This window comes from Pavona decussata, unplaced genomic scaffold (assembly GCF_977016875.1).
Source record: "Pavona decussata unplaced genomic scaffold, jaPavDecu1.1 SCAFFOLD_95, whole genome shotgun sequence".
In the NCBI taxonomy this organism is placed as follows: domain Eukaryota; kingdom Metazoa; phylum Cnidaria; class Anthozoa; order Scleractinia; family Agariciidae; genus Pavona; species Pavona decussata.
In genome coordinates, this window is record NW_028145512.1 from 2523808 (window position 1) to 2538065 (window position 14258).

At 41.1% G+C, this 14258-nt stretch overlaps 2 protein-coding genes and 1 pseudogene across 3 annotated transcripts; 1 reads left to right on the forward strand and 2 right to left on the reverse strand.

Annotated features, from left to right (window-relative positions):
• Window positions 1–181: 181 nt before the first annotated feature.
• On the reverse strand, window positions 182–1285 carry LOC146473119 (uncharacterized). The gene has a single exon (XM_085118953.1). It carries the CDS (start codon window positions 1213–1215, stop codon window positions 646–648), a length of 570 nt encoding a protein of 189 aa, XP_084975079.1. The 5' UTR covers window positions 1216–1285; the 3' UTR covers window positions 182–645.
• Window positions 1286–8476: 7191 nt separating this feature from the next.
• LOC146473120 (uncharacterized) lies at window positions 8477–10702 on the reverse strand (annotated as a pseudogene). The gene is made up of 2 exons (XR_014866488.1): window positions 10365–10702; window positions 8477–9753 (listed from the first exon to the last, which is right to left on the reverse strand). The product of XR_014866488.1 is annotated as an uncharacterized LOC146473120 (transcript).
• Window positions 10703–11210: 508 nt separating this feature from the next.
• Window positions 11211–13874, forward strand: LOC146473121 (uncharacterized). Its single transcript, XM_085118867.1, has 3 exons — window positions 11211–11224; window positions 11861–12009; window positions 12246–13874. Exons 1-3 carry the CDS (start codon window positions 11211–11213, stop codon window positions 13403–13405), a joined length of 1323 nt encoding a protein of 440 aa, XP_084974993.1. The 3' UTR covers window positions 13406–13874.
• Window positions 13875–14258: the final 384 nt, after the last annotated feature.

Genomic DNA, 14258 nt, shown 5'->3' on the forward strand with positions numbered 1-14258 from the left:
TATAATAAAAGTGATTGAGAAATCTTTACAGACAAGTAATACCCATAATTTCCCAAAGAAAAACTACAGTTATCCAGCTCTTTCCAAGTTTGGCATTTTGGCTTGGGCTTACCAGGATTTTCCCAACTAAAGTGACAAGTTATACCAAGGTTAATAACATCCTGAGATTTCGAGCCTGTAACGTTACGCTATTCTAGGAGCGCAAACGAGTGAGAGATAGATGACCAACAGTCATAACTCAACAACAACTCCATGCTTTATTAAAACAAAGCAAGCACATGGCCAAGAGGTCACGTGACTAGCATGACGTCACACCTTTCCTTTTTTCAAAAAAAAAAAAAGAAAGTTGTACACTAAACGCAGTACTCGCAAATGAGGTTGTTATAACGGACTGAAACAAATAATGTCAGTGTCTCTGAACTCTGTAATAAAGAATTTACTGAAATAACAAATAACGGTCTCTTAACTACAACTTTAACTTTGTGTGATAATAAAAAGCAACTTGGTCAAGGGTGGTGTTCTAAAGTCCTTATCTGACTGAAACAAAGTCCTGTAAGTACTGTGGTACCCTTGAGACTCGTCCACTCCTTGTCACAACTGTGGTTGGCTTTGTTGTGGGAGGTGGCTCCTGGCTTGGGGACACTGTCACCGGCTCTGCTTGCTTGGGTAGATCAACAGGGGTGTTTTGGACTGGTTGACCTGTGGCTTTGGGTGTGGTTGGTTCAGCTGCTGTGGGTATGTGCCCGTCTGGTTGTGTTGGGGTTGCACGACAGGTCTGGTTTCAGCCGACTGACCAAATGGTTCCTTGGACTGGCAAAGATGTCGACGATTTCTTCTGTACAGTTTGCCATCTTCAGTCCGGACTTCGTACGACCGAATGTCAACTTGTTCTTCAACACGCGCTTTGAACCACTTCCGTTCTCTGTCACCTTGTTTAGGGGTGACTCGTACAACCTCTCCTGACTGTAAGGGTGGGAGTTCTTTGCTGGTCCGGTTGTAGTACTTGGTTTGTTTGGACTTCTGCTTGATCAGTTTCTCCTTCACATCTTCTTGGACCTTTGGCTTTAGCAAAGAACTGCTGGTGGGAAGCAGTGTTCTTGTTCTGCGACCGAACATCCTTTGGACGGGAGAACTTGACATTCCTTCAGTAGGAGTATTTCTCCAATCCAACAGGGACAAGTAAACATCTGTGCCAGCTTGCTTGGCTTTCTTCATAATGTTTTTCGCAGTCTTGATGGTGTTTTCGACTTTGCCATTGCTCTGGGAATAGCCAGGCCAACTTGTGATGACTTCAAACTCATAGTCTTTGAATTCCTGAGAGTTGAATGGCATGTTGTCACTGATTAGCTGATTTGGGATTCCATGGACTGAAAACTGCTTGCGGAGTTTCTTGGCTATGTTTGCTGCAGTCTTGCTCTCTAGTCTGTCCACTTCAAAGTAACTTGAGTAGTAGTCAACCACACAGAGATAGTCGGTATCATCTAGTGTAAAAACATCTACTCCAATCTTCTGCCAAGGGCGATCAGCAATTTCATGACAGATGAGAGGCTCTTTTGGTTGGCTTGACTGATAACAAGAGCAGATATCGCACTTTGAAATGTAATCAGTTAGTTCTGAGTTCATTCCTGGCCAATACACAGTTTCTCTAGCCCTGCGAAGGCAACTCTGAATTCCAGTGTGAGCTCCATGCAACTTCTCTTTAATTCTTGCGCGTAGACCCAAGGGAATGACACAACGCTGTCCTTTGAAGATTAGGCCATCTTGTGCTGATAACTCATCTCTAACTAGGAAGTACGGGTGGAGAGACACAGGGACTTCCTTCTTCGTTTCTGGCCATCCACTGATAATGGTCTTCTTCAACTGTTGGAGAGTGTCATCTTGAGCTGTTTCTGCTTGAATTTCTCTTAGCTGAGGCTCTGAGATAGAGAGAAAATCAGCTGCATGAATGGACTTCGTTTCCTCCTGTACTTTAGACTGAGTGATGTTTTTTAGAGAAGCTCTTGATAAGGTATCTGCCAAGTACATCTCAGAACCAGGTTTGTACCTGAAGTCAACATCATACTGCTGGAGTCGAAGCAGCAGTCGCTGCAGACGCTTTGGTGCTGAAACAAGGGGTTTCTTGTAAATTGATACCAGGGGTTTGTGGTCGGTCCACAAAATCACTCGTCTTCCAAACGTGTAATGATGATTGTGTTCTAGCCCGAAGACTTAAGCCAGAAGCTCTTTCTCGATCTGAGAATATCCCTGCTCCGCTGTGGTGAGTGCACAACTTGCATATGTAACCGGCTGACCCTCTTGCATTAGAACAAATCCAAGGCCATTTTGAGATGCATCACCTTGTCCTTCAGTTTGAGCTTGTGGACTAAAATACTTAAGGACTGGGGCTTGTGTAACAGCAGTTTTTAGAGACTGGAAAGCATCCTCTTGTTCCTGTGTCCACTGCCACTCAACGTCCTTGTGTGTTAGTTTGCGGAGAGGCTCACATAACGCTGACAGGTTACTGAGAAACTGCGAAAGGTACTTAACCATGCCAATGAGACGCTGTACACCCTGGACATCAGCGGGGGCTTCCATTTTCACAATGGCCTCAATCTTCTTGGGGTCAGGTTTGACTCCTTCATTGCTTAACAGATGTCCAATGAACGGTACTTGGCTGCATTTGAAGTCGAACTTGGCTTTGTTTAATTTGATGTTCCTGTCTCTGCATCTTTGTAGTAGGCGTACAAGGTTTGCATCATGATCCTTGTCTGCTTCTTCCTTGGTATCACCTTGACCTGTAATCAGCAAATCATCTGCTATTCTGTAGACTCCAGGTAATCCTTGCAGGTTTTGATCTAGCTTTTGCTGAAAGTATTCAGGTGCTGGGCTAATTCCATACAGCATCCTTAACCACCGATGTCTGCCCCATGGTGTCTGAAATGTAGTTAGGCGGCTCAACTGATCATCTTATTCTATCTGGAGAAAGCCATCTTTCAGATCTGCTTTGGAAAAGACTCGTGCTTTCCAAAGTTCAGGAAGAATGTCATCAATGACAGGCAAAGGATAGTGGCTTTGACTGGGTGCCGCATTCAGGGGTCTGGGGTCGATGCAAACTCTGACTTTCCCATTCGTTTTTGCTGTGACCACTGCACTGGACATCCACTTAGTTGGCTCTTCAACTTTCTCTAAGACACCAACACTGACAAGATGGTCAATTTCTTCTTTGAACTTTCCTTTCAACGCGACAGGTACTCTGCGGGGAGGCATTATAACTGGTGGGACGGATTCATTTACTTCTAAGTGTAACTTTCCGTCCATTTTTCCAAGTCCCTTGAAGATGTCTCCAAAGTCAGTCAACACTTGCTCCTTAGTAAGCGAACTACTCGGTGAGGCGGTGAAGACCTCGTTGTTGCTCAAGAGCTGGATATTGTGATGTTGGACTACAATGAAACCCATCTGCTGTGCAGCACGAGCTCCTAGTAATGGTGTATAACTGCCATCCACTACAACAAACTCAACATTGTATTTCTTTCTAGTCTTAGGATTGCGCATGCTGATTCTTGCTGTTCCAAATGCTGGAATTCGTTCCTTGTTGTAGGCTGTCAACAACTTGTTTGTCTTCTGAACCTCTGCTCCTTCTGGAAGGTATTCCTTTGGGAGTACATTGCATGATGCACCAGAGTCAATCTGCATTTTTACGGTCTTTCCTTGTATTTCCATAGCTGCATAAATCTTACTTGGGAAATCACTGACATCAACCACTTCAGCAGTATTCACATTAACGTCTTCTGTGGAGAGGTCTACAGCCAAAAGTTATTCCTCTGACGAAGTGACGGCTTCAAGAGCATTTACTTTCTTCCAATTGCTTTTCTTGGAGCTAGGTTTCGTAGCCTTTGGCTTCTTCTCCTTAGAGACACTCTTCTTTCCATGAAGATGACACTTGCTCGCTACGTGATTCTCTTTCTTGCACTTCTTGTAGATTTGACCAAAAGCAGGACACTTGTCTCTATTTCTTTCGTGAGACTTACCACAGAATTTACAGTCGTCGACCATACTGGTGTGTGACTTTGGACGAGATGATTTGAGCGCGTTGACTTCACTTGATTCCTTGCCCTGACTTGACATATCTTGGACTTGCAATTTAGTCGCTTCGGCTGCTCGGCAGCTATCAAGGCATTTTTCCAGAGTTAATTTCGGTTCCTGGAGAAGCTTTTTCCTCTGACCATTGTCCCTGATACCACAGACTAGATGGTCTCGGATTAAATCATCTTTTAACAAACCAAATTAGCAGGTTTTGGCAAGTGTGCGAAGCGCCGTTGTGTATGCATCAATCGACTCATCTGCTTGTTGTGAACGATTATTGAACTTGTATCTTTCATAAATCACATTCGTTTGTCCTATGCAGTAGTTCTGCCGCAACTCGAGCACTTTATCCATGTTTTCCCTCTCAGGGTCCGACGAGAACGGCAAACCAGTGTGTATTTCCAGCGCATCTGGACCAATACACGTGATAAACGTGGGGACACGAAGCGTTGAAGGTTGTTTGTCCAAGCCAGTGACAATTTCATACGCTTTCCAAACCTGTATCCACTTTTTCCAATTGGTAGCCAGGTTTCCTTTAGTGTCGAATTTCTGGGGAAGTGATACGCTGGCAATAAACCTTTATTTCGGCGGGCTTATAACGGAAGGAGCATCTGCTTCGTCCGGCATGTCCGTGGATTCAAAATGGTGGCGCGTTGAAGCACAATCTTCACTCAATTGACACTTTGAAAGCTTGAATTCACTCTACAGCGGCTTTCTGCAACACGACGACTACCACGTCTGACACCATGTAACGTTACGCTATTCTAGGAGCGCAAACGAGTGAGAGATAGACAACCGCCAGTCATAACTCAACAACAACTCCATGCTTTATTAAAACAAAGCAAGCACATGGCCAAGAGGTCACGTGACTAGCATGACGTCACAGAGCCTTTCACTACGAATTTCCTAATCACAACACCGGTTACCCACCGGTCTTTTTTTATCTGCTTTGTTTTTGTATGTGTTCCTACCAAGATTTTCCCAACTAAATTTGCAATTTACCAAGGCTATATTACAAAGTGGGATTGCAAAAATTTTCATAAACCAGACACCAACATTTTCCCAAAGAAAAACACCACCTACCAAGCTCTTTCCAAGTTTGGGATTTTGGTTTCTATTTTCTAGATTTTCCATTTCTTGATTTACCAATATCATTACCAAATGAAAGCAGAACTTACCAAAGAAATAGAGTTTAACAGTTGACTGAGTCAACTCCGAGTCCGAGTCTGAGTCATGTGACCGAGTAACTGGTCAGCGGGGTTTTTTTCACTAATACCAAAAGTATTACGAAAACATCGCTTTGAATAGGAAGTTTCTTTTGCCAAAATCTTTCATGGTCCAACAAGGTACGACTTCTGTGCAACACTGAATGCTCGATGGAGGAAAACCACTGGTTTTGGAAGTTGGAATGCACAGATGAACAACGAACGCTTGATCAGTCCCAGACTAGCTCGATAAATTACTTTTTAGTAACCCGAATAAGGTCGAAATAACTCTCAGCGTGGTAAGTATTGGAGAGAAAATAGAGTTTTCCCTGTATTTATATATCACTGTCTACAAAATAAAGAGAGAGTTTTGCATTTACTGGCCTCTGCCTCGCAAAAGTGGAAACCACTGAACAAGACAATTCCTCTCGGCATTTGAAATAGTGTGAATGTCATGTCTCTATGGCTTGTGCACAATATAGTTTTTTCCATTTTACTTTTGTTAACTGCCATATCGTCAAGATTTCAGGTAGTTTTAGAGGGCAGCGACTTTGTTATGAATTCCGATGTCTACAAGAGCTCGGTAACCGGGCTTGGATTGGACTTTTTGAAACTGCATACTTTTAATGGAATTTAAAAAGTCCTGACTGACATTTCATTGTCCTCGTTTTAGTATATGCCATACAAAGCAGGGTTGGTGCAGTGGTGATATGGTTCACCTTTATACCATTCGGGTCTCAAATTTCGCAGGTGGTGAGGGCACCCATTCACAGTTGTGTACTACAGGCTCACTGGACTTTGCAATGATTCTAAAATTCACTTTACAGGAAGACTGATCACAGCAGGTCAAAGGGCCTGGAAAGTTATCTTCTAAACTTTAAAAAGTTAAAATTTTTAGCTAAGACAAATTTGCAAAGGTCTTTGATGTAAAGCAAAAGCAAATTTTCTCATCTAAATAAGCAAACAAATGACAATTAGACTTTTCTCTCCACAAAGAGATGAGTGGGTGGTGTTTATTTTCCAAAAAACTTACATTAATTTTATTAGAATTTCAACTCACTGACAGTTACTTAAAGTTTTGTGGGAAGATTATTCAGATTACCTTTGAAAATTTCTTGTTGGTCACATGCCACAAATACCATGCTTCGCTAAATGTAAGAAGTTGTGAAGCAGTATAATAATGTTCACAAGCTTAACAAAACTAGAGTTTTCTGGTAATCTACAAAGAGGTACCGGCTTTCACTTTTTCTCTAGGGTGTTATTGTTATTTCTGATCATGTAACCCAATTTTATATATTAAAAAATATATATTTTCCAGAGTTGTTTCAATGATATTTTCATTGCTCAACCCAACTTTAACAGCAACAAATGCAACAACAACCGTCAACGTCACAACATAACGAAATAACGATGTAAACAAAGCAACTGGTCCTGATAAGATCCCGGCGAAACTTTTGAAAAACTGTGCACCGTGCATTTCTAATTCATTGTGTACAATCTTCAACAAATGCTTACAGCTTGGTAAACTTCCAGCTGCATGGAAAGTGGCAAATGTTATCCCGATCCACAAAAATGGCTCTCCTGGTGAAGTATCCAACTACAGACCCATCTCTTTATTACCTCTTGTTTCAAAGGTCTTGGAACGTTGTGTATACAATCATCTTATTAAGCACATTTCTAGCCAGCTTCACAATCTACAGTATGGTTTCCTTAAGGGAAAATCAACCACATCGCAGCTTCTTCAAGTCTTGAATGAAATTGGTGAGCTGCTTGATAAACGAGTGCAAGTTGATACCATCTATTTAGACTTTGCGAAAGCTTTTGACAGAGTTGACCACCAGCTTCTCCTGAAAAAGCTACGACTATTTGGCATCAATGGCAGTCTCCTCTGCTGGTTCTCCGATTATTTACATTTTAGATTTCAGAAAGTAACTGTTCTCGGTAAAACATCAAACATTCTCCCTGTTCCCTCTGGAGTGCCTCAAGGGTCCATCCTAGGGCCATTATTGTTTCTAATATATGTCAACGATCTGGCCATAGCCACTGTCAATAGTTCCATAGCACTATTCGCGGATGACACCAAGTGCTACCGTCCCATCACGAACACTGATGATGGACGACTACTCCAGGAAGACCTCGATCGAATCACTTTATGGTGTCATGATTGGAGGATGGATCTCAACCAGTCTAAATGTACAGTAATGTCTACAACGAGAAATGTCAATCTAGTGGAAACACCTTACTTACTTCAAAATACACCAGTCAAACGTACTGATGCTCAAAAGGATCTCGGGATATTAGTATGTAAGGACTTGAAATGGAACAGTCAAGTACTAGCGGCTGCCTCTAACGCTAATAGGATGCTGGGTTTTATTCGTAGGTCGACACTTGAGGTCAAAAATCAATCTGCTCGCAAAGCACTGTATACAGCCTTAGTGATGAGCAACCTCTCGTACAGTTCACAAGTATGGGCCCCGCAGTCAGTCAAACTGATCGAAATTATCGAGAGAATACAACGACGTGCAACTAAATATATACTCTCACTACCCTACAGGACTGGTATCTCGTATAAAAACAGACTAACACTCACAGGCCTTATCCCTCTCTGCTATTGGCATGAATACTTGGATCTAGTCTACACTTATAAATCTATTGTTAATAGTTCTGACACCAATTTTAAGATATTTCAACCTATTAGAGTTACCAGGCGTTCTGCTCCAACTAAGAGTATATTACTAGATATACCTAAAGCTAAGACTGTCACGTTCCAGAACAGTTTTTACTCAAGAGCCTCAAGAGCATTTAACACACTTCCAGACTTCTTGAGGGACAATACAAAATCTATAGATGTATTTAAAACTAATTTGAGGGCATACTACCTAGATTTGACTTTAAATGTGTACGATCCCGCAGTACCTCAAACGTTCAAAAGTGTCTGCATAAAATGTCATCAAAGCAGACCGTTACCTGTATTATTAGTTAAAATGTGTTGTTAATTAGTTAATTAGTTATTATTAATTGTTAATTAATTATTATGATGTGATTTTATTTATACAAGGAGCCTCGTTATTGGAACATATCGTTCTGTGAGTTCTCTCCTGTCAGAGGTTTTTCATTTTGTTTTTTTTTTTTTTTTTTTTTCTCCTCTGGCGAAGTTTATAAATAAAATAAATAAATAAAAAATAAAATAAGAAATAATGATTTGTCCCTTAGTCGAATGACAATGGAAAATCTAGAAAAGTAACAACTTTCTACTCATCTGGAGTGAACTCGGCAGTGGAATCCACACGGAATACATGTGGAGGTTCTGTGATGAAGCTGTCGCGTGGGGGGAGGGAGGGTTCCACTGACACATTCCCATTTCAAACAATAATGGAAGGTTCTTGGGACTGTGAAGCTTTGGCCTTTGTTCATATGAGGCGGTGTCCATCAGGCATCACATGTTATTGTCAGATCACCTTTGGTCATTTCAGCATGACTAGTTGGACACTTTGGCCTGGTACTTAATGAATGCTTTGTGATGACCCACTTACAAGCAGTAGTGGGGTGACCTTTGATGCTACTTCTTGGGGATTCCTCTTGAAATGGTAAACTCTGCTTCTTCTTCTTCGTCTCAAAAATGACCTCTAGCTCATGGCTGGTGTACCCCCGCTGGTGCAATAGGTAGTCATCTTCCGGAACTTCGAAGCCGTTAAGTAGCAACCATGTAATGTGACTGCACACATCTCGATTGTTGCAGTACTTACAGCTACAGTTAGGGCTGTTATTAATTTCAATGTCATAGGTGACTCCCAAGGCTGTTGCCAGAATGAAGTGGCGCTCATGCTCATTTACGATGATTTCGCTTTTAACTGAAAGGGATTTAACCTTGTTGCTATATCAAGCACTCTGATGAAGCTTCTGCTGCGGGTCTTTCGTAGTGGGCATGGTCTTTTCCCCTTCTTTGAAGTCTTTGTTGATGTGCTTGACTGCTTCTTACTGCCAGAGGACTGTCGGGGTGGATCGTGTCTGTGCGAGGCCTTTTCATCAACAAAAGTCTCAGATGACTTTGGCGGCGGTTTATCTTCCCCACTGACCATGTATTCAAGAAGCTCATTGCTGAAAGCTTGTGCACGATTCTCCTGGTCCGCATAATTCCTCTTTGAAATGATGCTTTGGCTCAGTCCTTTCCCACCACCGTATGTTCCTTGCTCATATCCACGTAAATTGGCACGCAACTGCAAATTTTCAGCAACATCCTGTCTTGCCTCATCCAGAAGATCAAGATGGATAATGCCACTGTTCTTCTAAGAAGAGGGCCCACTCTCGGCTAGATTTGCTCTTGGTACATTTAATGATGGCTTAAATGCACGGAAAATGTAGCATTTCCGTTTCTCCTACCAGGTCCACCAACTGGCCAGCCTTTTCATGGGGTACTTCTGCTGAAACATGTCAAACCGGTTTTTGGCCATCTCAAACATGTTGGGTGTAGCTGCCTTTAAAGTACCTTTAGAATGTATGAAAAAAAAAACAGTCAGGGCAACAAGTGAATAGTGTTCTTACAGAGGACTGCCACTCTCCATTGTCTTCGCCATGGAAGCTTAAATTTGAAATATTAGCTCATTTCCCCCTAAAAGCGGAAAGAATTCAAGCGAAGTATGAATGTTCTCTATTGTTATCTGCTGTTGAGTTGCTAGCTTTTATAAAAGGTAATGCGGTCTTTTTTCAAAGTTAAGCTTTAAGGCCAAAAACTAAATACTTGTACAGAACTAATAATATATAGTGCTCGACGCCAAAGAAGAGCTTCCTTATATTTTAAAGGCCAAAACAGCGGTTATGCCCATAAGCCCTTCATTAATGAATCTAATACATTCTAACATATTTAGTTAAAATTGATGTACCATTTTGTCTGGTCATTTTTTGGTCTGAACAGTAGCAAATTTCTTGAAATTTCTTAGTCCATCCTACCTTCTTACCAATTTTGTGTCACGATATTCTTCTTCCCTCCCTTTCCATTACCTCAGGATATGAAAGTTGGCACCCTGCACCTAGAAGGTCAACACCAGTATATACGAAACCTAAAGTTAAGTGAACAAGACAATCTATTTAGCAGCATACCATTTGTGATATCCGCAAACTCTTCACCAACATCTGCACCATATGTGGCCTGAATGGCTGTAAGATTTCTCTTCACAGTGAACTTCCAGTGTTTCTCACAGTTGATAGTTGTCTAAAGCTCCATTGACCAGTTCAAGTGGAATGGAGGCCCACCAACCACCTCCTTCATCAACCATGACTCCACTTGGCTTAAACCTGTACGAATCATTTCCAAAGACCTCCCTCAGTGCAGCATTCAAAATATTCCAGAAAGTTCTAATATTCTCCTTGCCCTCTGCCTCTGTTTCCATGGTAGCAAGCTTCACTATCTGCCTAAGAAGTGGGTGGTATACCTATAAATTACAGAAAAGAATAAGGAAAACGTGTGGTCAAACATGCTGCCTCTAACTTGTCTTATTGAGAACCCCAACCCCCCGTCCTCCGCCCCAGAGAAAATAACGTGCCTTAAAAATTACGTTCAAGCCTGCCATGAATGGCCCTCAGTATCAGTATAACTCACCCTCTAAAGCGGTCAGTCATTCCTATACGTGACTGTATGCATAAACTTCAGCTGGGCTCAAAGTTTATTTTTGTCTTTGGGTGCATTTGTGCGACCAGGTCTAAATTTCTAGGCGCACAGCTAAAAAATTTCGGCACACAGCTTAACATAGGGGGGGGGGGATTCCATTATTTTTATCTGCACCCCCCTCCCTAACGATGGCAGGAATCTGACCCCTTAAATTTTCGTCGGTCTCCTTTGAAAAACATCTGAAGGGTTGGATTTTTTGGTGGCTCCTTTGAAAAAAGAATCCAAACCCTCTTGTAGTAAAACCCGCCATCCTTAGGGCGTGGGGGGTGCGCATAAAAATGGAATCTTCCAAGTTAGAGAGCATAGTAGAGTTCAAAACCCCCATATTACTCAATAAGGAAAATAATAAAAGAAAGAAAATTATTGTTTTGCATTTCTGCGAGTGTTTTCTTTGTCTGTGTTACTGTTTCCGTGTTTGAGAAGAGTCTTTTGTTGGAAAGTGGAAAATTATGAAGATGCCTGTTTTGGGCAGCCCTTGCAGTATCTGCAGCCCTAGGCAGGGGGGTATTCCCTTATATAGCCTATACGGGGACATTCCGCTGGACAGGGTATGGTTTTGGGTCTGAACCTGTCCTTAACAGGGTATAGACGCTTTGCATAATTATGGCCATTTACTTCCGGTCGTGCGGGAGTGAGCCTTAGGATGTATCGTCCACACAAAAATGGCGGATGCAAATGTGGCCTGACCTCACGTTGGAGAATCATTTGATGTTCTTTGTATCAATCTCAATCTTTCAAATTTAGCGTCATACAGAGTAGATGAGCTAAAGTTGTGGTTAAAGTGCCGGGGGGACAGTCTGAAGAAATTTCCTACAAAAGCTGCGTGTATACAAAATTAAGAGCCAAATATCATTAACTGAGAGTGAACAACAATATCCGTGGGTAAGAAAAGCTTTTTTAATCTGGTCAATTTGTCTCATGACCACAGGATTGGCGAATACGTAAAAAATGGACGAACAGCAGTTGTTTTCAACCCACATGAGAAGGTCTCACAATCTTCATCGAGGTATGAAAGTACTTCCAGACCTAACAAGGGTGTTAGCGACTCTGATCATGATGAACATGATCTTCGAAGAGGTAAGCTTCTAGTTACTGAAATTGTTTTTAGTGAATGAACTTAACGGCTTTTTTAATATTAGTTTCATTGTCATTAATTTTTGTGATCTACCTGTTGGTCTTAAATTAAAATTTAGCACTAAAAGTAATTTGAAACTTTGATTTACATTGCTTTTAGTAAGGTTATTTATTATTAATTGCTTTAACAAGCAACTGACCATTCGATCGCCAAAAGTAATGTCAATTCAATTTTGCAGGAAATTATTGGAAACCTTTCCCAGATGGCCAAATTCCCTGGACAAGAAGTCTAGCACGACTACCTGTTTTCACATTGAGAGAAATTGAAGCTTATTTCAGAGACTCTGGTAAAACTGGTAAACTGACCAAAAGAACTGAGCAATTACTGAATGAAAATTTTCATGATAACATTACCTGTTTCAACGAAGAAAAGTTTTTCTACGTGAGAGCTATTTGTGGTGCAAGTTACAAAAAAGAAAATCATCAACTCAGTTTTGCCATTCTCAAATCTTCGTCAGATGTTAAATATGCATACTGTACTTGCAGAGCTGGCAAAGGTGGTTGGTGTAACCACATTTATGGCTTGATGAAAGTCATGGCCAAATTTTCATTGGAGAATTCAAAGTGTATTCCTGAACTTTTACCATGCACTTCAAGGCCATGTGGGTGGACTGTTCCACGAAAACGACAACAAAATGTAACTAAACCTTCTGCCATGGACACTACAGTCAGAAAGATTAAGCCAGAGTCTAAAGGAATTTCTTGTAATTTCTTTGATGCAAGGGCTAAACACTTGAAGCAACTGGATTTTAATTCCATAAGACAATGTCAAACCAAGCTGGCTAAAGTCAATCACATGATACCTTTTGTGAATTCTGTGAGAGAGGAGACAGATGTTCATACCAGTGACTTTGTCAATACAAAGTATGGTAAATTCTCATTGTTTTCCACACTGGCAAAGCAATGTCCCATGTATGGTGAAAGTTTCAAAGTTTATTGCTCCATTGAACCTGGGACAAGTCAAAGAGGTAGTCTAACTGACTTCTACTATGACTATCCTTCCTTTCCGCACAGTTCAGATCCAGTTTATTATGACATTTCCCAGCATCAGCTGCGAGATGAAGAACTTCTTATCTATAATGACTTGGATTTGACACTTGCAGACTCTGTGTCCTTAGAAAAAGACACAAGAGAGCAAGCAAACTCTTCAATTTGGATAGAGCATCGAAAACACAGAGTGACTGCCTCTCGAATCTATGATGTTTACAGCTGGAAAAGGGGAATGGAAAAGCATGCAGAAAATTTTGTTGCTGAGCCCTCAACCCCCTCTGCATTTTTGCAGCGAAGATTTGGTCATGGACATATGTATGAACCAATTGCTTGGAAAAAAATACCATGAGTACTTTGCCTCTGTTAAAGAGAATGTTAAAGTTCTGTCTTGTGGCCTTGTAATTAATGTTAACAACCCTTGGTGAGGGTGTTCTCTTGATTCAAAGACAATGTTCTCTGACATGGTGGGGATTGGAGAGTCTAAATGCCCTTATGAACAAAGAGACAGTCACCTTATGGATGTTGCACAAGCTAACAGAAACTTTTACCTTGAGGCTGTGGGAAATAGCCTACATTTAAAACATGAACACCCCTACTACTTTCAGCTTCAACGTCAATTGGCATTAACTGGAGCTGCTTTTTACTTTTAATGATTTCATTGTTTATACACACCGAAGTCTTTTTATTGAACGATTCACTTTCAATGAACAGTTCTGGGATGATGTTGCCAGGAAAGTGGGCAACAATTACTTTTCTTACATACTTCCTAAATTGGCTTGAAATTGTGTGAATGGAAAAAACGAATGACATTTAACCCCCCCCCCGTAAGGGATTTTATTTCATGTTTTCTACTATAAAGAATGAATAATAGTGTGCTCAAAAAATCAAGTTTGCCTGTCTTGAAAAGGGAAAACACGAGGTTTGACCTGAACACCACCAAGTATCTGATAAAAAAAGACAAATCCTGTTACCCCGAGCTTAAGCTTAGTTTGATAAGCATAGTTTGATGAATGCCAGTCACTTTGTCCATGATAAATCAAGATATTCGTGGGATAGATGTATAGCCAGCTTAAGAAACTGTTGAAGTCTGCTTTTCTGGCATTATACTATTTTTTGTTCAAACTGGGGTACTCTAATTGGGGTACTCTCTATTATAACTTTTGGACCTCTGCTTTCAAAAACATTGGTTAATGTACCCTGCT